The sequence below is a fragment of the Cladophialophora carrionii genome (assembly GCF_000365165.1).
Source record: "Cladophialophora carrionii CBS 160.54 unplaced genomic scaffold supercont1.1, whole genome shotgun sequence".
Taxonomy (NCBI): Eukaryota; Fungi; Ascomycota; class Eurotiomycetes; order Chaetothyriales; family Herpotrichiellaceae; genus Cladophialophora; species Cladophialophora carrionii.
In genome coordinates, this window is record NW_008481816.1 from 485,629 (window position 1) to 510,537 (window position 24,909).

The 24,909-nt window shown below is 55.0% G+C and overlaps 9 protein-coding genes across 9 annotated transcripts; 2 read left to right on the forward strand and 7 right to left on the reverse strand.

Annotated features, from left to right (window-relative positions):
* Positions 1 to 1,290: 1,290 nt before the first annotated feature.
* On the forward strand, positions 1,291 to 2,352 carry G647_00174 (3'(2'),5'-bisphosphate nucleotidase; the record flags this gene model as incomplete). Its single annotated transcript, XM_008723577.1, has 1 exon — positions 1,291 to 2,352. One exon carries the CDS (start codon positions 1,291 to 1,293, stop codon positions 2,350 to 2,352), a length of 1,062 nt encoding a protein of 353 aa, XP_008721799.1.
* A 1,000-nt stretch (positions 2,353 to 3,352) lies between these two features.
* G647_00175 (uncharacterized protein) lies at positions 3,353 to 4,441 on the reverse strand (the record flags this gene model as incomplete). Its single annotated transcript, XM_008723578.1, has 3 exons — positions 3,353 to 3,726; positions 3,836 to 3,949; positions 4,108 to 4,441. 3 exons carry the CDS (start codon positions 4,439 to 4,441, stop codon positions 3,353 to 3,355), a joined length of 822 nt encoding a protein of 273 aa, XP_008721800.1.
* A 473-nt stretch (positions 4,442 to 4,914) lies between these two features.
* Positions 4,915 to 6,732, reverse strand: G647_00176 (uncharacterized protein; the record flags this gene model as incomplete). The annotated part of the gene is made up of 6 exons (XM_008723579.1): positions 4,915 to 5,250; positions 5,336 to 5,431; positions 5,519 to 5,670; positions 5,726 to 5,889; positions 6,004 to 6,257; positions 6,502 to 6,732. The coding sequence occupies 6 exons, from the start codon at positions 6,730 to 6,732 to the stop codon at positions 4,915 to 4,917; spliced, it is 1,233 nt and encodes a 410-aa protein (XP_008721801.1).
* Positions 6,733 to 8,771: 2,039 nt separating this feature from the next.
* Positions 8,772 to 9,842, forward strand: G647_00177 (uncharacterized protein; the record flags this gene model as incomplete). Its single annotated transcript, XM_008723580.1, has 1 exon — positions 8,772 to 9,842. The coding sequence occupies one exon, from the start codon at positions 8,772 to 8,774 to the stop codon at positions 9,840 to 9,842; it is 1,071 nt and encodes a 356-aa protein (XP_008721802.1).
* Positions 9,843 to 10,388: 546 nt separating this feature from the next.
* G647_00178 (uncharacterized protein) lies at positions 10,389 to 12,408 on the reverse strand (the record flags this gene model as incomplete). The annotated part of the gene is made up of 3 exons (XM_008723581.1): positions 10,389 to 10,481; positions 10,530 to 11,876; positions 11,929 to 12,408. The coding sequence occupies 3 exons, from the start codon at positions 12,406 to 12,408 to the stop codon at positions 10,389 to 10,391; spliced, it is 1,920 nt and encodes a 639-aa protein (XP_008721803.1).
* An 872-nt stretch (positions 12,409 to 13,280) lies between these two features.
* G647_00179 (uncharacterized protein) lies at positions 13,281 to 14,977 on the reverse strand (the record flags this gene model as incomplete). Its single annotated transcript, XM_008723582.1, has 2 exons — positions 13,281 to 14,785; positions 14,833 to 14,977. The coding sequence occupies 2 exons, from the start codon at positions 14,975 to 14,977 to the stop codon at positions 13,281 to 13,283; spliced, it is 1,650 nt and encodes a 549-aa protein (XP_008721804.1).
* A 3,119-nt stretch (positions 14,978 to 18,096) lies between these two features.
* On the reverse strand, positions 18,097 to 21,648 carry G647_00180 (uncharacterized protein; the record flags this gene model as incomplete). Its single annotated transcript, XM_008723583.1, has 1 exon — positions 18,097 to 21,648. One exon carries the CDS (start codon positions 21,646 to 21,648, stop codon positions 18,097 to 18,099), a length of 3,552 nt encoding a protein of 1,183 aa, XP_008721805.1.
* A 363-nt stretch (positions 21,649 to 22,011) lies between these two features.
* On the reverse strand, positions 22,012 to 22,932 carry G647_00181 (uncharacterized protein; the record flags this gene model as incomplete). The annotated part of the gene is made up of 1 exon (XM_008723584.1): positions 22,012 to 22,932. The coding sequence occupies one exon, from the start codon at positions 22,930 to 22,932 to the stop codon at positions 22,012 to 22,014; it is 921 nt and encodes a 306-aa protein (XP_008721806.1).
* Positions 22,933 to 23,580: 648 nt separating this feature from the next.
* G647_00182 (ubiquitin-conjugating enzyme E2 8) lies at positions 23,581 to 24,339 on the reverse strand (the record flags this gene model as incomplete). Its single annotated transcript, XM_008723585.1, has 4 exons — positions 23,581 to 23,720; positions 23,768 to 23,949; positions 24,012 to 24,126; positions 24,216 to 24,339. The coding sequence occupies 4 exons, from the start codon at positions 24,337 to 24,339 to the stop codon at positions 23,581 to 23,583; spliced, it is 561 nt and encodes a 186-aa protein (XP_008721807.1).
* Between the last annotated feature and the right edge of the window lie 570 nt (positions 24,340 to 24,909).

A 24,909-nucleotide genomic window follows, 5' to 3' on the forward strand; every position in this document is an offset into this window, starting at 1 on the left:
CGTGAGTGACCTCTGCCTGATCCGGGACATGTTTCTGTTGAGCCGACAGGCTGAAACGGTGATTCCCCCAAAACAAAGAACGAGGCTGGATGTTGTTGAACCGACTCCCGCTGCGCCTAGTGCGAGCTAGAGGGCGGCAATCCGCTGCTGAACAGAGTCCTTCCCCGGGTTCGAGACGTGCCAACCCGTTGCTGCTTCGTTCTGGTGTCACAGTCTCCCGATGACGTGTCAGGGATGGCCTGGTATTGTATGGAGTACGGGCTGTGTATAATCATCGTGCATGCTTCGTGGAATGACATTTGTTGCCATTGGGTCTGCAGCCAAGGGGTGGTCAGAAAAACGCGTCTACACAGGATCATGGGAATGTGAGGAACGAGTGAGCCAGGCACATCAGCAGCTGCTATTATCGATCCTGGCTAAGCATCCGAAAATATCCTATCAACTGTGTACATCCCGGCCGAGAGGGACAATTCCTTTGCGTGCTCCGTCTGTATGCTCATCTCTATCCCAGTCAAGAGTGATAATCTCGCTGTTGTTTGTTGTGTTGTTACCACCTCCACGCACAAAGTACTCGGTACTCCATACGGGCGGCGATATACTCTGTAGAGAACAAGCACGGCGCTATCGAAACACTATCTTGGGTGCAACAAAGCCCGATCTACTGTAGGCTTTCCAGACGAAGCCACAAGCCACAGCAGTCATGTGTCAAGTTATGCTTGAATTGCGTGATTGGGGCATAACTAGGTACGCATGCGTGTTGTTGCCACGGCGAGAACAACACGTTATTTCCTAGTCGTCGATCGTCGTCGCCGCCTGGCACACATCACGCCCTGTCGAGGAGTGCCATTTCCCGCCTGCCTCCAGCGTTCCTCAAGTGATGTTCATCCGTCGGCGAGATCAGAGCTGCCAAGCTCAGCCTGCATACTACACACTACACACTGCAGGCTCGCCGACTGCCGAATGCCGGTTGCAGCAGCCCGAACTTTGCGCTGCTGCTGCCAGTCAGATTGAAGATTTCAACATTGCGGTGAGTAGCGACGAACAACATTGAACTCTTGCTACTGCATGAACCTCTCTAAACCAACCCACTTCTTGTACTTTCGCCCGCTTCTGGTCGTCTGCGCAATTTCCTTCTTGATCGTCGCTTTCGCACTGGCTCCACGAGGTCCGTCGCCATCGTCGCTCTTCAGACTGAGACTCAGCTCACTGGGGTCTCAATTCAACTACTGGAACTCATCAAGCCTCACGTCGGGACCGGGCAACAAATCTCTCTCCACCAAGGTAACCACCATGGCGTACGAAAAAGAGCTCCGCGTGGCCCAACTGGCCGTGTCGCGCGCCGCAATCCTCACCAAGTCCGTCTTCCACGAAAAAGCCAAAGGCACGGTCTCCAAAGACGACAAATCTCCAGTCACGATCGGTGACTTCGGCGCCCAAGCCCTCATCATCGCGGCCATCAAGCACAACTTCCCCGACGACGAAGTTGTTGGTGAGGAGGAAGCCTCTTCCCTGCGAGAGCAAAAAGACCTCTCCGCCAAGATCTGGAATCTGGTCAAGGAAGCCAAGCTAAGCGATCCCGACAGCGATGCCCTCCTTGGCGGCCCACTGTCGTCCGAAGATGCCATGCTCACAGCCATCGATCAGGGCAACTCCGCCGGCGGGGCCAAAGGCCGCATCTGGGCGCTCGACCCGATCGACGGCACCAAGGGCTTCCTCCGTGGCGGACAGTACGCGGTGTGCCTCGCCCTCATGGTCGATGGGGATGTCAAGGTCGGCGTCCTGGGTTGCCCGAACCTTCCCGTCGACGACTCGGCTCCCCTGACCGAGGACATTGGTTCGGCCGCCACCGACGCCGAGGGCAAAGGTGTGCTCTTCTCCGCCGTCCAAGGCCAAGGTGCGACGTCGCAGCCTCTCACCCGTGGGGCTGTGACCGCCGGCCAACCCATCCACGTCAGCAAGATCAGCAAAGTCAGTGAAGCGGTCATGTGCGAGTCTGTCGAGCCAGGTCACTCGTCCAAGGGCGACAATGCGCTTATCGCCGAGAAGCTCGGTATCACGGGCAAACCCGTCCAAATGGACAGCCAGGCCAAGTACGGCAGCGTAGCACGCGGCGCCGGCGATCTGTATCTCCGCCTGCCCGTGCGGAAGGACTATGTGGAAAAGATCTGGGACCACGCCGCGGGAGATCTGATTGTGCGCGAAGCGGGTGGCCAGGTTACCGATGTGGCAGGCAAGAGGTTGGATTTCAGCCGTGGTCGTACCCTGACAGAGAACAAGGGTGTGGTGGCCACGCCGGCGAATGTTCATGCCGAGGTGCTGAAGGCCGTGCAGGAGGTTCTTGGTGCGAAGTAACAGAAGAACAGGCAAGTAGAAAACCATGGTGTCTTGGGCCGTGGGTGTGGATGCGCTATGGATATGATGTGCATGCGACGATGGACCGCGAAGGAGCAAACAGAACGACGCCAATGTGAATCCAGCGAAATCATTGGGCGTCAAGTCCGTTGCAGACACGGCGTACCTCATCTATGCCATGCCATGGAATCATATGGTCTGGTCTGGTAGGATAGGGCAGCATAGGAAAAGAATGGATAAGAATAGAGCGACGGTGGCAGTGGCAGTGGCAGTGGCAGTGGCACCGAATGACACATGACTTCAAACAACATACTGTGCAGAGTCCAACAGCAAGGAGCCTATACGATGGGTCAGCCGATCAGTTTATATATGGAACAGTACATGTTTGTACTTGTACCTGTACGGAGTACTTGTCCCCTACTCCGTATACTGTAGGTCCAGGCCGGTGAAATCTATACGCCATATAATACTTGTACGCATGGATATCTAGTACTTTGCTCCGAGCATGACAGTTGCGTGCGCCAGGGTCCAGCCGATGGTGTATAGCACCGGCGGAGACAAGTACGAAAAGGTAGATGTACACAGTAGATGGATGTATGCATACTCCGTACAGCCCACTCTGCTTCCTACAAGGCAAGGCCTGATCCTAAATACGTCCAAAGTCCAACTCCCCGTCCTCCGATCACGGGTCCTACAGTACTGTACTGTACTTGCGTAGACATCTACACGCAGGCACGCATACGCAATACACGCAAACAGGCAAGTGTTCCAGGCCCGCCATACGATATACATTGGCCGGATTTGCTGCAGGCTAGCAAGTCAGCCAGCTACTATAGGCATTGCTGCAGTGCCGGCACCAGCGCCAGCACCAGCACCAGCACCAGCACCAGCACCAGCACCAGCACCAGCACCAGCACCAGCACCAGCTTTGATACAAGGCGGTCACTTATTCGCTCGCTCGCTATGAAACCACCCACTCACTTACAGCGTACTATGACGCTCACTTGATCTTTTTGGCCTTCAAGCGAATGGTCTCGCCATCCACAAAGATGCCCTTCCCTTTATACGGCTCGGGCTTCCTCCACATGCGGATCTGTGCGGCAAACTGCTTGACGACCTGCCTGTCGACGCCCTGAAGCAGGATCCGCGTCGGCTGGGGCGTCGACGCCGTAACACCCTCGGGCACGCCCAGCTCCACCGGGTGAGCGTACCCGAGCTTGAGGTTCACAAACTGCTGGCCCGGGTACGTCGGGGCGACGGTGGTGGCCGTGGGTTCGATGGTCGCGCGGTAGCCGACGCCGACGAGCCGGAGGATGGACAGATGTCCTTCGCTGACGCCCGAGATGGAGTTCTGGAGGAGGGCACGCATCGTTCCTAAGTACGAGAAGCAAGGGTGTGTCAGTCTGTCGTCCTCAGGACACAAAGACAGTACATTGTCTTTCTTTAACGAGTAGAGTAGGGGTAGGGAAGGGTGCCTGCTTACCCCACATGGCGCGCTGGTGTTTCTCTGCCACATCGTCGACTCGAACGGAGATTTTCCTCGCGGCCTCGTCGTGCTGCGCGTGCAGGTACGGAGGGAGGGGGACGGTCAATTGGCCTAGATGGGGGGGGAAGTGTCCGGTCAGCGTGATTACATTTCAGGTGTGGGTGTCGTTATCGAGCGATCTCAGTATCTCTGTGTCTGCATATACATCTGCATTCATACGGAACGCCTCTTCCAAGCTATTTCTCAAGGAATTCTGCGCGCATACGTACCTAACGGCCCCGTGACTTCCACAGCCATATTCGGCGTGTCGGGATGTCGACTGCGCACGTTCCCCTTGGGCAGGCCGTAGAACCGGAGTTGCACTTCAGGTGGGACATTGATGGGCGTGCGGCCGATCCGGGACTGATGCGAGGGAGCGGCGGGAGCGGCAGAAGTGTGAGTGTGAGCGTGAGCGAGCGTTGAGGCGGGTCTGGCGCTCCGGGGTTTGAGGAGTGCGGTTGTGATCGCTGGGACGAGGAAGGCGGGGAGATCTCGAGGAGCCGAGCGGGCGGCTTCGCGTACGAGGCGGCGGAGGGGGGAATGGAGATGGTTGATGCACGACATTTTTGTTCGTGGGAGTGACAGTCGTGGTGGTGGTTGTGTAGAGAGCCGTAGGAGTCGTCAGCTCATCCTTTTTCGTGGGTACTGCGCAGTCGCCGCGCTATGTCTTCTGGACGGTCTCCTTCACTTTGACAGGGTAATGCGACGTCGTGGCTGAGGCATACAACGGCGCCGAAGTCAGTGTACGCGGTAAGTACCAGAGAGTGGCTATATGAAGGGGAATATTCTTTGAAGCTCCGCAGAATGAGTTCTTCGATTGGGTGATCCACGGGCCAATCAGACTGTGCAAGGCTCTGTGGCAGCCTCGTCCACGAACAACTAGAATAAACAGTATGGGGTGTATGCAACACTTTTCCCAATTTCTTGATATAGTGTACGTCTACCCAAAGACTACTTTTGCATACCATCGACTGGGAAAAGCAACATTCTCAAGAAATCACGACCAAAATCCCCCATCTAATTTATAACCCGAACCGTTAGTTGCGAGGCTTGAATGTCCCCCATTCGGCCTTTGTAGCTTCCAACCTCTCCCACGTCCCAGTCCTCGCATACCTTTTTAGACCCGGCTCCAGACCCTTCTTGACTCTGCGGATCAGAGATTTCGGATCGGGCCTATCTTCAGGTCTAATGCGTAGGCAATCTTCCACTAGTTCGCACAGCTCGGACGAGTAGCGTTGATGCTGATATCCACTCAACAGAGAATACCCATGCTTCCGGGTGTGATTCTCATCACGATCAGCTTCCCTGAGCTTCTGCTCCAGCTTCTTATTGTCCAAGTCGAGCTCCATCATGCCATAGATGTTAGCGGCCATCTACATAATTAGTCAGTTTGTCGTCAGCATCAAGCAAGCACCGTGTCCCAGACGAGCACATGGCCGATAGATGAGCTCTACTTACCTGCCAGAGATTGTGCTTGGCGCTGTACGCACGATTTGTTCCGCCCAAGACATTGCGCTCCCAGTTCTGCCCGAAGCGATTGAAATCGTATTGTTCCTGTTGACGGACGAAAGAGCTAGTCAGCCTGTGGCATTCAAGTACAGGCACCACTCTGGCGGCCAGAGACATAGCGAGAGTACTCACCGGTGGCATCCAACAGATGGTCCCATTGTTCCTCCATTTCCGGCTATTCTTGGGATCGCGACGACTCGTGCACTCGCCCAGCGCCCAGTCGGCGATTTTCAGCCTGGGATACGGCATGAACCTTTCATCCCCGGGTGCGTCTCCGAGAAGAACTACACAGCTAGTCAGTCATAACGGACACTGACAGAACATTGTGAGCGATACTACCATTCGTATCCTTCAGATCCAAATGCAGAACAAAATGCCCGTTGGCTACATCTGCATCACGGCCCTTCGCTCCGAGCGACTTGAGGCGGAAGGAGTGCATGTGGTAGTAGGCCGCCGCAAAGTCGTTGAATGCTTGCCATATGAAGTCTTCTGGTATGTGGACACTGTGGATGCAAACTATCAGCGACGAGATACTCTCGTGAGTTTTCCACTTTTTGTTGGTGAACGTGATACTCTCTGAGGTCTCAGCTCTTATTGGAATGGGACGATAGTCTCACCTCCGTCTCTCTTCAGCGCTCTTCTCCCGGTATCTTTGCACGAGGTCGCCCAATGTGCCATGCCCATAGTACTCGAGGTAGATTCTCCACTTCGGACGACTGACGTCGAAGAACCTGGCCGTCCGAACCTCGGCGATGCTACCGCATCCCTGGCGATCGAGAGCCTTTGGCAGTGCTACTTCGGCAGGAACCCCAGGCCTGCCATCCGAGTCGCACTCCCAGGTTTCGTAGTTGAATTGCTTGATCGCGACAGTCTAGAACATGTCGATGTTCAGTCAGCCTTGTCTGCAAACCCATGGCGTACAAAAATATATACGGGATTATTGGACGACTCACATCGACGATCCTGCGGTTCGCATCAAACTTGCACCACTTACCTACCATGCCAAAAGCCCCTGCGCCTAAAAGATCCACACACTAAGGGATTGGGAAACCGACGTCAGCCATTGCTTGTGGAAGCAGCAATATTCCAAGAAAGCCAGGCTGAACAGGACGTACCTCCCAGGCGCTGTCTCTCTCGGGGTCATTCTCGACATATGCTCTCGACAGGGCGAACATCTCTGCTCGGCCGTCGTACCATGAATGTCTGGCCCTCCATTTTCGGATCCGTCTAACCACCAAGTCCTGGTCCCGAGTCCAGCGCGCCCGCTTGTAAGGGTCCTCCGAGGTCGTGGCCAAGACGGTCCACTCCGTGTCGAAGTCCCTGAATCTCATGATTCGTTCCTTCATGGCTGCCAAAATGTCGCACTCACCGGGTATAACGTGTTTCCTGATGTCAGTGTCTGTATTGTCACACTATAGCAGGGAAACGAGATGAAATAAAACGACTAGAAGACAACGCCCGTGGATACTCCCTCGTAGACGAGCAGGCATAACAGACATTCGAGATGCTGGGAGCTTCATTGTTTCGAACCTCGAGAAAATGGCCAGTGCAGCGTCTCTTCCAGTCAGAAATAGACAAAGCGTCCGGAATTGGCATGATCTCGAGAGGGACTCAATGTGCAGAGCCCATGGTCGTTGACGAACCCGTAGAACAATGAACAAAGCCGGACTTCATTGTTGCCAGACAGCGCCCGCGCCGAACTGGGTATCAATCTGTCTGTGATTAGTATATGTGTAGAAACCGTGACATGCACATTTCTGATCATGGCAGGGTCTGCGCAATGTGGAAGAACAGTATATGTAGAAGCGAAGGGGAGACGAGGAGACGAAGGACGAAGCGAGGATTCGAGATTGAAGTTGGCCGGCACCGCACCGCACGGGCCACCTCGTCGGTATTCCTCCTCGAGCAGTCCCGAAGCCACTCTCAAGGGCGGCAGCATCAGACCGGGAAGTGGGAGAGTAATTGTGATGACGAGAAATCTGAACCTGCGGACCTCTGACGGGACGTATACGGACACACCTCTTGGCACTTACAGTATTTCGTACCGCACTTATTTTGGTTGAACTTCCGCAGGTAGGGAGTACGTACAATTAGTAGGCTCCCCCACTCAAAACTATGTACGGAGTACCTGCGAAAGTCTATCTGAGGAATAGTATTTTCTATCTCGCCGCCACTAGACCTCACCACTACCAACCTTGGTGCTACTGAATACCTTTCCATGAGTATTCGCCTCTACTTCCTTCCGCTAATGAACCGCCGGGTCTTTACTACATTACTAAGACTAAAGAGAGAGAGGAGGAGGAGAACTCACATAAAGAAAGCTGTAAAATTGAGGCTGTAAGCGAGATGAACGAGTCTTAATGGTGCATTAGGCTGAATGGTAAGGCTGAGATTTGTGACACCACGCTAAACAGCGACACCGAGCTTAGCAACAGCGAGCTTAGCAACAGCAAAGTCTATGCAGAAGTCAGAGTGAGGTGTATAATAATTTATTTTAGCTGTATTGCCCATACCAAATGCATGCCAGCGAAAGTTTAACTGAAATAAGTACGGTACGAAATACTGTAAGTGCCGAGAGGTGTGTCCTTAAAACGTTCCGACCTCAGCACCTCCGAACCTATGAGCCGCTTCAACAGTGGCAGAGCTCCTTCAAACCAAAGATGAGGCCGTGACATGGGCGTCCAAGTCTCCTTCAAACCAAAGATATCGCAATGACATGGACAGTCAAGACTCCTTCTTGGCCGAGACTTCTTGAATCAACGCAGACCCAAGAGACAAGAGAGATGAGCTGACAGCTCCGCGCGAGGAGTGTACTCGTGGTACTGTGCAATGCCACAGTACCTCACCGGCACCACCGGGAGAGCACGCCGTCTCGGCCGTAGCCAGCGACCGGTGGTTCCCACGCGCTGATCAGTCGTGCCGCCAACATTTGATCAAGGGACCAATCGTGCAAAACACCTGCCTCTCAGATTACATACTTTGTTGGAGATGCGGGGAGGGGAGGCTTTGCATCCATGTTGCGGAGAACAACCGTGGAGTGTGGAGTACGGAGTACATACGGAGTAGAGTAGAGTAGGGGGGAGGGGGCGCGCGGAGAGTGTGTGAGCAGGGAGGCAGGGTAATGAAGTGATATACATATGTAGGTAGGTAGTAGTGAGAGCTCATGCCGGTGCCAGTGCCGGTGCCAGTGACACGGATTGAAGAAAGAGTATTCCTAACGAGCCAGCTGGTGTAAACGATATCAAGACACCACACACACGGTGAATCAGAACGCGAGAACTACAGTACATAGGTACTTGTGCTCGTACTCAATCCCATCAACGATCACTACCTGTGACTACTGTGGCTACCTTGGTACCCGTACTCAACCCCTCAACAATCAATCATGTCCCCAGCAAAGAATATCTTCCTCATCGGCCCGGGCCTCATAGGAGCCGACCTCATCGAACTCCTGCTCGCAGACGGCTACTCCGTCACGACGCTGGTGCGTCGAGAAGAACACGCCCGGCAAATCAAACAACACTACCCGGCCGTCAAGGTCGTCATCGGCACGCTCGACGACTTCGACCTGATCCGCCAACACGCAGCCTCGCACCCGATCACCATCCACGCTGCGACGGCCGACCACCTCCCCTCGGTGGAAGCCGTGCTCGCCGGCGTGCGCGACCGGGCCACCAACCAAGGCCTGCCGGACAGCATCTTCATCCACACCAGCGGCACGAGCTGCCTGGTCGACAACTCGCGCGGCATGTACATCTCGGACAAGGTCTACTCGGACGCACGACCCGAGGAGATCGACACGATCCCGGACGACGCACCACACCGCGCCATCGACCTGGCCATCCTCGCCGCTCGCAAGGAACTCGGCACCAAGGCGAAAATCATCATCATCCTCCCGACTTTAGTGTACGGCGTGGGCAAACACATCAAGCGCATGTCCATCCAGCTGCCCACCATGACGAGGTTCGCGCTGAAGCACGGCTTCGCCCCCGTCATCGGCAAAGGCCAGTCGGTGAGGTGTAACATCCACGTCCAGGACCTGGTCAGGGCGTACATGGTGATTCTGCACTGGATGGAGACCAGCAGCGCCGAGGAGGTCCTCAAGAATCCTTATTTCGTCTGTGAGAACGGCGAGGAGATGTTGTGGAGAGATGCCGCCGTCGAGATCGGCAAACAGCTGTATCAGGCCGGGAGGATCAAGGACCCCGAACCGAAGAATGTGCCGGCAGAGCTGTATCCGGATCTCTTTGGCCCGTATTCGCCGACGACGGTTGGCGCGAACTCGAGAAGTCGCGGAGACAGGCTCCGGCAGATGGGATGGAAGGCCACCGAGAAGAATGTCCTGGCCTCGTTCCGAGAGGACGAGCTGCCTCTGTTGCTGGCGGAAAATGAGCAGTTCAATGGGTACGCCGGCGTCGCGTCCTCTGGCACGCATGTTTTGAAGAGTCTGGATTGAGAGGCACGCTGTGAAAGAGCCTCGTTGTCGACCGGGTGACGGTCGATGGAGACTGGAGATCGATTGGCAGATTCCGAGATGATGACAGCGACGATATTCACAACAGGGATGCACGGAGAGTGCCGCCTTCTGCATGGGCGAAAAGGGCAGAACGCAACGAGGAGAGCAAGTATTCAATAGCACGACTCACAGAGCTCGAGATCTTCAAACACCAATTTTTTATTCGCCACGTCCCTTGCGGACACACAGGCCCCGCTGGCCAACCTCTTCTAGTCCCAGCGGGCAACACATAGATAGCTATTGTAGTAATTAAATGGTCGACAGTCCATGTATCAGTCGAATCCACACTTGTAGCTCAATGGCTACACTCCCCCCTCCGAGCCAGCTGGTGCTCGACTCCCATCTCGCAAGTAAAACGTGACTGGCTAAAATGCAATTCAAACAAGTATACTGAAAGGATACTCGTGGTCAAAGTGAGTGTAGACACCGCGCTGTGCAAGTCGTCCCAAAGTGGCCCACGCAACTCTGACAAAGTAATTGGGCGATTCACGGCTCTTGCAACTTGGCAAGGAGGGCGTCGAGTTCGGTCCAGTTGGACTGGGTCATGGCAAACTTCCGGTGTTTGCGTGAAACAACATGCTACCTTCATGTCAGCAGGGACCTATACACCATGTCCGCGGGCCTTACCTCGTCAAAGTCGTCGTACTTGTCGCGACAGTTCTCGCAATAGCCGGGCTTCGGATCCTTCCTCACCGACTTCTTCTTTCTTGAAGCATGCGCTGCCCTCTCGGCTGCGATGTCGTCCTCGTGCGGGTCCACCTCCTCTTGAATTCCACCCAACTTCTCCTGCGCCTTGCTCTTTGCTGCTCTTTGCGGCGCGGGGGCTCGAGCCGTCTTTAGAGCTCCGGCGAGGTCCGTCATGCGATGAGAGGACGGGATCGATCCGACAGAGAGACTTCCGGTATGGGTGCGTTCGAGGACTTGGCGTTTTAACTGCTGGTGCACTTCCTTGCTGGTCCCCGCCTTGACTCCTGTAGCAGCTGTGGAAGAGATCATCTGAGATTGGATGGCAGAGGTCAAGTTCGATCTTTGGATGCCCGACGCTGCGGGCTCTCGCCCTAGTTGTAGCTTGGGTGGGCGGACGAACTCGACTTCGGCGCGCCTCGGCATTGGGGGAAAGGATGGCTGACGGTCCACGGTGGAAGAATAGCTCGTCGGCTCCTTCTCGTCCTTGACGACGTCTGGAATGGCTCTCGCAGGGACCTGGACACTTGCCAGAGGTTTCCTTGGACTGACACGTCTGAGGGTATTGGGAACTGCAGTCGAAACACTAACATGTGACCGCGTACGCGGGATCTGCTGTTCGCGCCGTTGCTGCAGTTGACGTTGTTGCTCCTGCTGGAGGGCCCGCTTCTGCGCTCTTCTCTGGTCTTGCTCGAAGTTCGGATCGACGACAAACGGGCACTTCCCAATGCCGGCGGACCGGAACTGGGGCCACTCACCTTCAGTCCTTGTTGCAGGCTTTGGGTACTCTCTGACCATGGTAGGACGATACTTCTCATCCATGTCGTGGACGTAAACAAAGGGGCCCTTGAAGGGCACCAACGAGGTCAAGGGCAATTCCCGCTCCGAAGCGACCCCAAGCTTCTCGTTTCTCAACACCTCGCCTAAATCTTCTCTTTGCTGGCGCGTGGTATGGGACGCGCCCCTCGTGTTGTGGCTATGGCCCTCAGTACCCGCAAGCATGGAACTGATGAGCCTCTGCAGCTTGTCCACAGAATAGATCTTGATACCCATTTCCTTTCCTCTGACGAGAATGTCCAGCTGGTTGGTGCCATTGCGTGTGACACTTGCGGCAGCCTGTCCACGGGGATGCTTTTCGAGTAAAGAAGGATTGATCGTCTGGGGTTGATCCTCGGTGGGGGAGTGTTGAGCAGAGTGATCAGCTGCTGAGCCATTCTTCCCAAGCTCTCCTGGTATGGGGCGGGTGGTGACTATGTGTGAGACGTCTCTCGAGAAAAACTTCTCCTCGCGCTAGAGCAATGTTAGTGACGCATTCCCGAGATCATGACCGCTGCAAACATACCCCCCCAAGCGCGGTGATCTGCCGCAGGAAACGAGACTTGGCCTCGTCTGAGAAGCCGTCGAAATAGAAGCGGAAGGTCGGGAACAGTTTCCTATATTGTCTCTGCCATTGCTTCATGGAGTCTTCCTTTGATGGAGCGTCAACGTTCTTCGTCACGCGCAGGGCTGCAGTCCTGTCCCTGTCTCGGGCAGCCACCAGCTTCCGCTGAAATGCCGTGGAGCGGTCCTCGCCTTGACCCCGTTCAAAGACACGACCCTCCGGCATGGACGGCGGCGGCGGCTTCTGCGGCGTGACGGGGTGGAGGACCACACGCGGCCCCTTCTCGCTCGCCAACCGCTTTTGAGGCGGCTCATTTTCCTGCTGTGGGAGATTTGCGAGGGCTCGGGGTCGTTTCGTGCCACTGTTGGTGAGTGGACGGTGAGGAGAATTGGCGGCATTGGAGATGCTAGCGAGCGGCAGTCGACGTGAGGAAGCCGCCATTTTCGCAAAAGGGTCATGCGGCGAAGGCGGGATGAATACAGCAGCGGCCATTCATAAGGATATGTGCTGGTCGCGGGTCGCTGGTTGCTGGTTGCTGGGTGGTGGTTGGAGTCGAGCAAGGATGGCAGGGCGGAGGGGTATGGATGTTGCGGTATGGACCACACGCGACGCGCCTGATGTGATGGTCGGCCACTTCCCAACTGCAACGGGGGACTAAGAGGTACACATAACAGTTGGAATCAGCACAGTGATTGAGACCCGAAAGAGGAGAGAGCGGTCCAGCACAGAAGGCGGAACACGCTGCAGAGGTGCTTCAATGGCAACGAGAAACGAGAGCTGGTCGGAGATGTTGATGTTTGGTTGTTGCACTGCTGGGTTGGAGCTTGTTGCGCGGTGGATCCCCCCAGCACCAGCTCGTCCCATGCCGGGCAACCGCCAAACAAGCAGGGCGCCAGTCGCCTAAACTGCCCGACTCGTCAGCATCCACCCCACATTCACCACATTTCCCTTCACCGTAGAAATCATCCTCTCGTGCCTCTCATACTCTCTCCTTGTTCTCGTGGTATTACAACTGTCTACAGTAATGGTACAACTCCGCCGTGATCCATGCCAGTACCGCCCATGCAGTCAGTCGTCAATTGAGTATGCCCGTCTCCTTTCTTCCCGTACGCCTGACACATGCCAGACCATTGTCATCCTCGTCTGGTCTCTTTGCTCTCTCCAGAACCTGACCTCGGTTGTCGCATTTGCTATATCGTCCGCTCCGGTTGCCTGTCAGTTGCTGTATCCAAAACGCCCACCCGCTGCTATAGGACTGATCTGGCTCGTGCCGTACCTGCTACGCTTGGGTAAATCGTCGTCGCTCTGGTTGTTCAATTAATAATGTGTCTCGCCCCGATCTTGCCCAGCACTCCCGCCTCTTTCGGTTTGGGGCTTCGATCCCGACCCTTCTTCCGGCTCAGGAATCCTAACATGCTGCCTCCCGACTTTTCATGCTTCCCTCCGTCTGCTGAGCTATCTTGCGGATTCGGGGCAGTCTGGTCCGCTAGATTGGTCCAGCTCCCTGATTCATCCAGCACCATCTGTACTCCACCACCTTTACTCGTCTGCCGCGTTGCAGGCATCGGCCGCTGCGGAGGAATCGGTCTGCTGAACGACTTCGACGAGGATGGCGGCCGTGCGTGTTGAGCGGGCGCCGGTGGAATTTTCGCTCTGAGTTCATCCAAGGGCGGTAAGTTCTCCTCCGCTCTTGTGGGCGCTGCAACAATGCTGGGAGAAAGCGGTGGCGACCCATCAGGCGATGTGGGAATAGAATTTGCGTCGTGGTGAGTCGTGTCCATTTCCAGCTCCACATGTTCTTCCGGCACAGTGCCAGCCACCGCCGCCGCAGCATTCCTAGACACTGTTAGCCTGGGTCCGGCGACTGCGCAAGAAGCCAGTGCATACACTTCATAGTTCGCCAGGGTATAGTCAAAGGGCTCAAACATAGTCTCTATCATGCGGTGCAGCTCATCTTCTCGGATCTCCTTGCTCGTGGCGTCGTCACGCAGCTCTGCTCGCGGTTTTTGTTTCCTCGCCCTGGCTTCCAAGGGTGCCTCTTCTAGCAATAACTCCTCGAGATCGTAAGTGGCGTCAAAGTTCGTCTTCTCGCTGGACGGGATGAAGATGGGAGCTATCTGCTTACGTTCCAGCGCTTCGAAGCTAATCGAGCTGAAGAACGGATGTGAGGTGAATGTGTCGAAGCCTGTCGCACCGATCCGTTTGCGCCGGTCCCTCTCAATCAGCGATGTCATAGCATGTAGGCATGGCATTGACACTGGGGGTTTGGTGACGAAATATCGAGGGTTGGCGGCACAGATCTGGTCGACCAATTCCTCGTGGGTCCTGCCTTCGAACGGTCGTTTCCCATAGACGCATTCATACATGGTCACGCCCAGGGACCACCAGTCCACCTCACTGTAATATCCGTGTCCCCTAAACACCTCGGGCGCCAGGTAGGCCAAGGTCCCGGACTTGCTCGTCAGCGGTCTGCCGGGCTTGAAGTCGGAGGCCACGTTGAAGTCTGCTAGGTGCACATGGCCCTCCGAGTCGAGCAGAACATTGTCCGGTTTTAGATCCCGGTGCACGATGCCCTGGCTGTGGATGTACCGCAGCGCGCAGGCCAGCTCTCCCATCCAGAAGCGGATGGCATCCTCGGTGAAAGCCTTTCGTTGGATGTGGAAGCGGAGATCACCCCCGTTCATCAGGTCGACGACGAGGTAGAGATACTCGACATCCTGAAAACTGTAGCGGAGATTGCACAAGAATGGGTGGTTGAGGTGTTCAAGCATTCGCCGCTCTCGAATGATATTGCGCACGCTTTCGGACCGGACCACTGCTCTCGGTCAGGGACAGATCGCCACATGTCAAATCACTGATGCCTACCTTCATCCTTGCGGATATATTTGAGCGCGAAGGTCAGGCCTGAGTCTTTCCGCTCGACAATCCGCACTTTCCCAAAGGCTCCTTTGCCCACCACCCTCAAGAGCCGAAAATGATTGAGGTTGACTTGCCGCTGGAGTGAGCACATGTTGACGTCAAGGGATGGACCACTCACCTTCATCGGTCAAGACCACGGGTTTGCCTTGAGAGTTCCCCATTGACCCAAGTACGGCGGCTAGCCAGCCACGAACCCTCCGCTATTACAGCCTCGAGAGCACTGAACGTAACATAAGATGACTGATGATCATACAGTCGGTCGGAAATTTGGAGGGGAAGTACAGTGGTCGTGCAATAGTCGAACGTGGGGAGGTGGTGACGACGGGTGCGGGCGGATATGCGCTGGATAGCGGTGAAGCTTTGCGATGGAGTTGAGCGCCTTGACGATCAGGCTTTGGACCAAAGATCAGGTTTATCCAATGCACATGACCATCGATTAGCAGATACCCAGAGCCTGCCTAGCTGGGCATAACCGAGGTTGGAATCCAGCGAGAGTCGAAATCGGCAATTCGAAAGAGGAGTCGCAAGGGAGCGGATGGCGGAAGCACAGGTTCGAAAAAAAACGTCGAGTTTGGTGTGAAGATGCCGGGAATTCTCAGCCAGGCAATGAAAGAGGAGCGCCAGCGGCGGAAACCAAAGCGGGCAGATGGGTTTCGACAGAGCCTCTTTGACAGCTGTCAATTCTACAAAAATCCCGGTGTGGCACGTTCTGAAGAATAATAGCCTGGGGGTGCCGAGAGGCCAGGGAGGGAGGAGACTGAAGAGTTGAGGGTGCTGGACCGAATACCGTGGTGAGGATGCGGTCAGGGTCTAGTACCAGGACCCAGGTTGCAGTAGCCCAAGCATGAAGCTCGCTCTAGCCGTCTAGTCTGGTAAGGCGGAGGCGAACCTTGCAGCTCTTGCAGGGATGCTGCTACCCTTTTCACAGCAGCTAGTCCGCCAACTTGGGTCGCCAAATGGCAGAGGGAAGAGAACAGCGCCGCCTGGGCGAGCGCGTTGGTATCGACTCTGTAGTTACGTGAAGAACCAGCACGTGGAGGAAGGAACGAGGATACGAGAACGCCCACGGGCTGAGACTGAAAAGCTAGAGTGTACGTAGATAGGTACGGAGCGCAGAGCCCAACGAGAGATTGTGGTAGGGGAACTACTCCGGACAATTACCCAGTTCACGGTCCGCGATACAAACATTGTACTCACAGTACTGGGGTACTGAGCATGCCCGCAGTGGACAGGACTGAGAGTGAAGTGCCCGTCGGCAGACTTTTCTCGAAGCCATATTCGAAGGTCCAAGACGGGCGCCCAACGTGTTCCACGAGGTTTGATGAGCAACCGCCATGCATTGCCCCAGCACATGGCAAAAGCAGAGGCTGTCGTGGAGATGCAGCGCCGATTGGACGCCTGGAAGCGGAACCCACACAGCTGGAAAGCCTAGAAGCCTCAGGCCTCTGACTGGTAGGCGCCACTGCTGGGGGCGGCATCGCGTCCTTGGCCTCATGCCCTTCGCGGCCTCGCCTGGCGATTCTTGGGCACCATCAACGGGGACCGTACCAGTATTCCGTCCATAATTACGGAGTACTGGGTGGGCGTTTGAAGTCGAATTAGTGATGCCGAATCACGGTGCCGTCGACGCCGCTGGCGACTGGGCGAGCGCAGGATCTCGAAGGAGCTACCCAGTACTGGGGTACACTCATACAGCCAACCTGGAACCTTCTAAAAGCCTGGCTGACCCACGTTTCACCATCGTGACCACCCCAAGCCTTACCCCTTTCTCTGGGAGTCGGCAGGCTCCTCGTACGTCCATTCGCGGTCTCTCCTCTGACGTTGTCTCTCTCTTCCGTTGACGATCCGCTTCAGTCCATGTCGCTAGTGTTTCGAGAGCTCTCCACTTGCGGTGTTGCCGATGAACGTCTGGGTTTCTGATTTGTGCTTTTGCACCATCGCCAAGGTGCGGTTTGGCTTCGGCGACAGCGACATGATTTCCTCGAGGTTCAAGGGGATCCCTGGGACCGTAATACAGGACTCCGTATGCGGACTGCAAGCTGGGGAATTGGCAATGGCAACTCCCGGAATACTGTGATCAACACCTCCCACACGGTGTTTGACAGCTTTGGCCTTCTTTTCGAGATCCGAGGCTCGCGGCGTCCGAGAGAGACGGAGCCAGTGGGTTCATGTCGCTGAACGCGGTAGCAGCCAACACTTTTTGACATGGCATGGCGCCCGTTGGCCCTGCCAGTGCCTGGGTCTTGGGAAAGGTGGCTGCCACGTTGCTGGTGCAGCTGACCCTGGTCTTGACACATCTGCGCATTATTGGCTGGGGCAAAAGTCCAATCAGGTAAAACTTTCCTCGTTGGCGAGGAGTAGCAGAGTTCGCGAGCGGGAAAGAATTCGTTCAGGACGGTACGAGAGACATGCCTTGCATTCAAAAGCCGCGGCAATTCCTCCCATTTCGCATATCAATCGGGTTCTCTTTACACGATCGAGCCTCAGGCTGCTGATCGAGTTGCCACGGGTCCGTTCTTCAGATTTGTCTCCGCGGACAGCTTAAGCTTCCCATCTCCACAGACAGTTCCCAGTGACCGTGAGATGGCTCAACCTCGCAAAGGACACATGGTGCAAACAGCCAGGCAGGGATCCGGACCGGTGATGTCTAACCTTCAGGATCTGGTCAGGCCGAAGTCCGACAAGAGCATCACCGGAGAGGTGGTGACTAACTCGACGCTGTCGACCTGTCAAATGACCCGTCTGTTCCTCGTTGCTCTGCGCGGCTTCTGGATACGTATACTCTACTGCACAATCAGCTCATACCGTGTCCCGAACCACTGATGGCTCCCGTCTGGAACCTTGAGGTCCTCTTTGCCTGCCTTGTTGTCCAAGGCACGACATATGTCGGTCCATTCAGGCCACACACTTGCCGCGGCCAATCCACACGACCGGACGCAACAGACTGTTTCTCTGTCGTTGACCACACCTTGAAGCAAGTAAAACTGCTGGATGGAACTGCCGCATGTATCTATCCAAGTCTCTTCATTGCTTGGCTGTCATTCACTCGTCTGTCTATTTAAGAAGGCTCATGCATGGATCTAGCAAACATGCCCATGCCCCATGCCTTTTGTCATGGCGAGTCCATACCCACGCATCCATCAATGCCAGTATCATCAGCGCAAAATCGGCCACGCGCCAACGCCAAGGCGTAGGCATGTATTGGAAAGCTCAATCCCATCTCCTGCCGAAGACAGGATTCTCATTCCTCTTGCTCGCATCACCACTCACGCGCGGCTTGTTGCTGGACCATCCACCACCACCGGCTCCCCTCCGCGGAGCATGAGCCTGGCCACGATCTTCTCCATTGGGAACCAAAGAAGTAGTAGAAGAGGCTGTCCCGGAACTCGGATTCGTCGTCGGCATATCCCCTCGCCGCTCTAACAGTCCCTTACTCCTTCCCTTTCCCACTTGCTCAACGTCAACCGGCGTCTCGTCCTCCGCGTCCCGTCGAAACAACCGCATCATATCCTGCAGACTCAGACCCAAGGCCTTCTTCTTGCCTGCCTGTCCTTCAATGGTTTGTCTTGCCAACTCGCGCTTCTTCTCTTGGAGTTCCAGAATCCGCTCCTCGACAGTGCCCTTGATGGTCATTTTGTAGACCTTGACATCTTCGGTTTGATTTAGTCGATGGACGCGATCAATCGCTTGTTCCTCGACAAAGGGATTCCAGAACGGCTCAAGGATCACGACGCGACTTGCCGCCGTCAGATTGAGGCCCAAGCTGCCAGCTCGAAGAGAGCAGAGCAGAACTCTTGTCGAGGGGTCCGTGCGAAGGGCGTGGAGAGCCGCTTCCCGCGCGTCGTTGCGCATCTTTCCGTCGTAGCGGACGTAGCGGATCCGGCTTGTCTTCATAAAGGGCTCGATAAGATCGAGCATGGATGTGAAGAAGGAGAAGACAATGTATTTGTGCGTGTGGCTGTCTTCTTTGAGGAGGTGTAGCAGGTGGCGGATTTTTGTCGATTGCATGATTGTGGGTTGCGATGTGTCCGATTCGTCAGACGAGGCGTAGTCGTCGTCGTCGTCTTCGTCTTCATCCTCGCCTGAGAGGGAGGAAACGTCCTCGTCGTCTTCGGGTGTTTCAGCATCGTCTTCATCGTCGCTGTCCAGGACGACACGTCGTGCTACTTTCCGCTGCTTTTTGATTGTCTTGACCTCTGATTTGCGTCTCTTCTCCTTTTTCTTCTTCACGACCGTCTTGACTTGATCGTTCTGCTTATCCAGATCCTCTTGACACTCCACACACCGAATCGCACCCTTAGCGGCCTCGCCAGGCGTCAACTCAGTTAGACACATATCACACTTCTTGGTCTCGACACTAAGTCCACCAAGCATATTCGCGATACTGTCCATGTCGTCCTCCACGCTGGCTTTTCGCCGACTCGGGGTCTGACTTCCACTTGCTGCATCAGTCTCTGTGCTCAGATCGCTGCCCGTGAGCTTCGGGTGATTGCATGCTTGCCGTAAGCGCATGAGTAGAACCAATGCCGAAGCATAGCTCATCTTGTTCCCAGCCATCATCATCTCGAGACTTCGATCCGTTCTCGACTCCAGTCGGTTGTAGAATTCCTGCTCCGAAGGACTGAACTCAGCTTCGACGGTCTCCACGGTTCGAGCTACTATCTTGAACCCTGGGTCTTTGCCTTCATTTTTGGCGCGAGTTTTACCATGTTTGGGCTGATTGTCTTGCTTAAGAATGTCCTTGGTCCGACGCTTCATGAAACTCTTCAGGATGAGCTTGAGTCGTCTAAATGCGAGCCCAGCCTTGCCATTGATCATCGGCCGAGTAATGTTCTCGCGCCAGTGCTCCAATTCAGAATAGGGTTTGATGCGAAGGAAGTGGACCAGGCTTTGCAGCTCATCGAGGTTGTTCTGCATGGGCGTCCCGGTTAGACACCAGCGGTAGACGGCATCCAGCGCGCAGGCTGCTTTTGTGGCTTTTGCATTGCGGTTCTTGATGGAGTGGGCCTCGTCGAGGATGACTCGATACCAGTGGACGCCGAAGCAGCCAACGCGGAGGGATTCTGAGCATCCGCCATGCTCTGAGGACAGAGTTTGGTATGTCGTGATAACGACGTCGTACTTTTTCAGTTCCTTGCTACTTTTCGCTCTCTGCGGGCCATGATGAACGCATATTCTGAGGGCGTGGTCCTCCTCAACTCGGTCTTTGATTTCGCCTTCCCATTGCTTGATCAAGGCCAAAGGCGCGACAACCAGAGTGCCCTTGACAACTCCTTCCGGAAATTTGCGCTTGGCCTCTGCGACTTCCTCTCCGCTGGGCTTAGGGTTCGAGAGAATCAGAGCAATCGACTGGATTGTCTTCCCGAGACCCATGTCGTCGGCCAGGATGCCACCTTTGGTGGGATTCTTCCCGGTCTCCTTGTTGACCATCCAGTCGACGCCATCGATCTGATGAGGGAGCAGTTTGACTTCGAGACCTTCAACGGTACCGTCATCTTCTTCATCAACCTTCTCTTGACCAGGGTCCTCTGTCTTGTCCTCACTGGTCACCCCGAGATTCTTCACCTTGTTGGCAAGATCTTCAAGCTTATCGTCGAGTTGTTTCTTTCTCCGTCTTGTGCGCGGGATATCCTCCTCGTCCTCAAGAGCGCCTTCCAGCAAAGCCTTGATCTCTTCGTTGGCTTTGGTCGAATCCATATATGTGAATGGATCTGTGGCTTCGAAGCGGTCAAACTGATAGGAGTCGTTCGAAGGGTAGGTAGTTCTATGGGGAACGGGAAGGTCTCTTGTGAGGTCCACGACATTTTGAGGTCTGAAGAATTGATTTGGAGGCTGATGAGACGAGAACGTGGGAGGGACGAAAGGTTTAGGCTGCCAGCTGGGGAGGTTGGCAGTCTTGGTGATCTCATAGAGGTCGCTATCGCGAGAACCAGGTCGAGAGGAAGTCAAACTGGTGGGCTGCGTTGCAGTCTGGCCGCTCTTAAAGGCCTGTAGAGGGTCGGCGATAGCCTTTGGTTTGTGCAGCTCTGGGCGCTGCGACGGATTCTTCGCCGACACAAACAGGTTGGAATACTTGTCTCGTGGTTGGCTGCCACTGACTTGTCGCGGAGCGGAGCTATTCGGTCTGACCAGAGGCTGTGTTCTTGAATACGGCTGTGGAGAGGCACCTGGCATTGACGGTCTCCCGAACTGAGGCTGGTCTGGAAAGGCATTCTGCAGACTCGGATAAAGCGGCTTTGATGCAGGTATCTCGGTAGTACCGGTTTTCTTGTCATTGTCCTGGGGCTCAGGAGGAGGCTGAGAGTTACCCATGGCTGGTCCCAATGGGTTTCGCGCCGGTTGGTGTTCTCGTACCATCTCCGCCGGCAGAGCAAAGGTGAAGTCAAAAGACAGCGGAGGCGCGCTCAAGGACGACTCCGGTGTTACTTGGGGCTGGAAAGCTCTGCCGAAGAAGGAAAGGGTCGGGCGATATACTCCAGATCCAGGTTTGGGATCGTGGGGAGGTGGTAGCGACGAGGCAGGCAGCGGCAGGCTGCTTTGCGCGCAACAGATGCCGTTGTCCGGGGCAACAAAGTGGTTTTTCACCAGCGCGTCAGATGATCGTGAGACCTCGATCCCGCCGACTGGCGACGTCGGGTGATATTCGAGCACTCTTTCACGGGCAATTTCTGCTGGCGACGAGTTGCTCGTGCTGCGACGGCGAAGTTCCTCGAAAGCCAGGCCGCGCAGATAACCTGCCTCTGTTTCTGGCCTGGGTGGCATCTGGTCAGCCCTTCACACGATGATTCACGAGGCGCGATTTGATGCTTACTCGGAGAGCCTTTGTCCTTCCTGATTATGCGCTTTTGTACTGTATGAACAATTTCACTCTATCCAATGCGTCGGAGTCTCTTTTGTTTGAGCTGTTGACATCATTGGCGGCATGACAGAACCAATTTTGGTTGCTGGGGTACTTCTTACTTAAGCGAGAGCCTTGCATATTTAAGAATCACACCCGCGTCGTTGAGGGGCCGGAGGGGTTAGCGGAAGGGACAAGGACGAGTGAGGATTGTGCCCGGCAGCTGAAGGGGAAATAACCTCGATTGAATTGTACTGTAATCCATTCGCTCAAGCTCTCGAAATTAATCAACCACCGGCGGCTTTGATTACTCCTTCCCAGAACTTCTTGAGTCCCAGAACATGCGCTCGTGTAGGCTGGGCGCAAGTCCCATGTATTGCAGCTCGTCTCTCCTCGTCTTTCTTCGCAAGCTCTACTTCGCGACCCCATCTCGCCTGAGCTTTCCTCTTCTCCAGCACGAGAGGATCGAGTTGATGGACGTTGCGTTGTTCAGCCAAATCCTGCGCCAGCTTCCTGGCTGCAAACCTTCGCACCAGGTTCTTGACTGTGATCTTCTCTACGGCCTCCATCTCGTCGGCCTTTCTCTTCTGTGCTTGAATTCCGCGACCCTCGATCCAACCACGTAGTCCGTCCTTCAAGCTCTCCCTGATCACTTTTCTACGGGTCGCCACAATCGCGGGCGAGATCTTGTGTCGAGCACATTCTTCCGGTATGATGTTCATCGACACCAGGCTGCTCACGCTCGGCCGTCGTTCCAGCTTTTTCCCTAGCCCATCTTTTAGTTTGCGCCTTTGCACCGCTTGTTGTGATTGTATCAGCACCGGCGACACGTGCGATGAGTAGCTTGTGCAGGCAGACGGTAATATGGCTCTTTGGACGAGATCATACGGGCTTGGCCTGTGTTCCAGATTGTGACTGAGTCGTATGCGAATTAAGCTCTTGCTGATCTGGCGGGATAGAACATTGGTTTTGCTCAGCCAAATCCAAGAATTGGGTGGACTGATCGAGGCCTTCGAGGGCCGTCGCGCGAGGAGAGTAGACAGCGTATATGAGACATGATGTAGTCGCTCGAGGTGCAACAGAGGATCGCAAGCTATGTCGCGCAGTGCATGGCTTGTGCGACTCACTTGGAGCAGGTCAGGCACTTCCAAGAAGGAGAGCACGCGCAGAAGCACCTCTGGTGGTAGAGATTCTAGACACAATACCATTGCTAGACGACTCAAGAACTGGTAAGTGTCTTTGGACGCGGTGGACGCGGTGGACGCGGTGGACGCGCAGTGCAGAGTTCGACAACGTTTTCAGGGCAGACGAATGTTCGCGACTGGTGGTTGAGTTTTGAGTGAAGCCTGCGACAGTTACAGGCTCAAGTGACAGGAATAGCTCTTGTCCCAATCCGGGTCGCGTGCATTGATATCGGCGAAACACGTCACTGGCGCCCCGATGACGCACGAATTGCAGATGCGAGAGCGTGCGTGGGTGAGCGGAGTAGTCCGGCTTCAACATGTGGTACGAGGTATCATGGCTTGGATTGAGAGGAGATCTGGTCACGCTCTTTCGAGGTAGTCTAAGTCGGTGTTCTTGAGGCTGTACAATCAGCAGGTAGTAGGGGACCCAGTACTATTTCACACAGCAGAACATCCCCTTCTTCCCCCGTGTACTCCGTACTTCTTACCCTTAGGTCGAAATGGCTCAGCCCCTGGTAATGCTGGCGCTGGACAGACTCTGTGGCAAAAACACTGCAGCAACTTGGAAAAAAGCTAGATTCATCATTGGCCATAACCTTCCCATCGCCCATTGCGTCTCGAAGCGCCCACATACTCCAGCTGGCCAAACTCCTGTGCTCGAGAACTCCAGACTTAGACATCTTCCATTGCACCTGCAGGTTCATCCTCGCCGTCGCTGTTGAAGTCTTCAACCTCACTTAACTCACCGTCGGTTTCGTGTTCATCCTCGTCATGCTCGTCGTGGATGTTCGTGGCATATTGAGTAATGTATTCTTGTGACCGGTTATTAATGTCCTGTAGTCTGGGAAAGGGGTCCTACCTTTGACTTTGGCATCGTAGCCCCGAGGTTCTCGCATGAGCATTGCAGCTGCTTCTCCATTTAGAGGATCGGTAGGGTTGGGATACCTCAAGAGCTGTGGCAGGAACACTTCGAAGATGTTGATCATGTCGAACATGGGTGACCAGGTCTGGTTGATGACGTCCAAGCATACTGATCCCGACCTATAACCCCGCATCAGCCTCAGTCCTCCTTTCTTGTTGCAACCAGGCCACCCTTGACTGACCCTTCGTCGATGTTGGGATGGAATATCTTATTGACGAATCCGATGGAGGGTGACTTGTACGGGTACTGATCCGGTAGCTCGACGTGGACTTTCCACTTGCCTTCCGCAAAAGGTGCTAGAAACAAAGGCCAGCCGTCAGCCACAGATTCCCTCGTGTATGTTGACCGACTCCTCCATGCACTCAAGCGAATGTCATGCTCTTACTCTCTGATGGTCCTTTGAAGATAACGTAGAACTCCTGCATATTGTCGTTGACCAGTGTAACTTCATAGTCGCTCATCATGAGCTTCATGACATCGGTCTCTATCCTCCGCTTAGGGCTACTCATCGTGGCTCGCCAACCGCCCGTTCGTCCGATCTGTCAGAAGGTTGAGGTGCAGGATTGACTGTAGTAGAGGTGTGATCTCACGTCGAGCAGATAGCAGCTCGATGGCTGGGCAGTTGTCGTGGACTGGTGGCGAGATGCAGTTGTGAGGTTCGGAAGAGGGTGGGATCACGGGTTGGATCGCGGGGATAGGATCGGGTGGTGAAAGGGCGGGCTGATTCGGCTTCCTTGTTCGCGAGGCGAATAGTCGGAGATATGACAGGGTGGGATCCAACAGAAAAGGAGTCCTAATGAATTGAAGTGTCGCTAGAGACCAGATCGTGTTGGGAAGCGCGAGATGTGTGAGAGCTGTTGATAGAAGAGGAATGAAGAAGAAGCCGCGGTGTAGGTCTTAGATGTCACTTGGAGTGAAGTCGGACATTGGTCTGGTGAGGAGTATCATTCTTTGGTTGGAGATAGCATGAAAGCATGTGGTGGGGCATTGGGCTTGTTCAGGTGCACCTACGAGGACCAGCCAGGTTCCCAGTCACTGCGTAGGCCAGAGGTTCCGAGCCTCTGAGCCCGGGGCCGTGA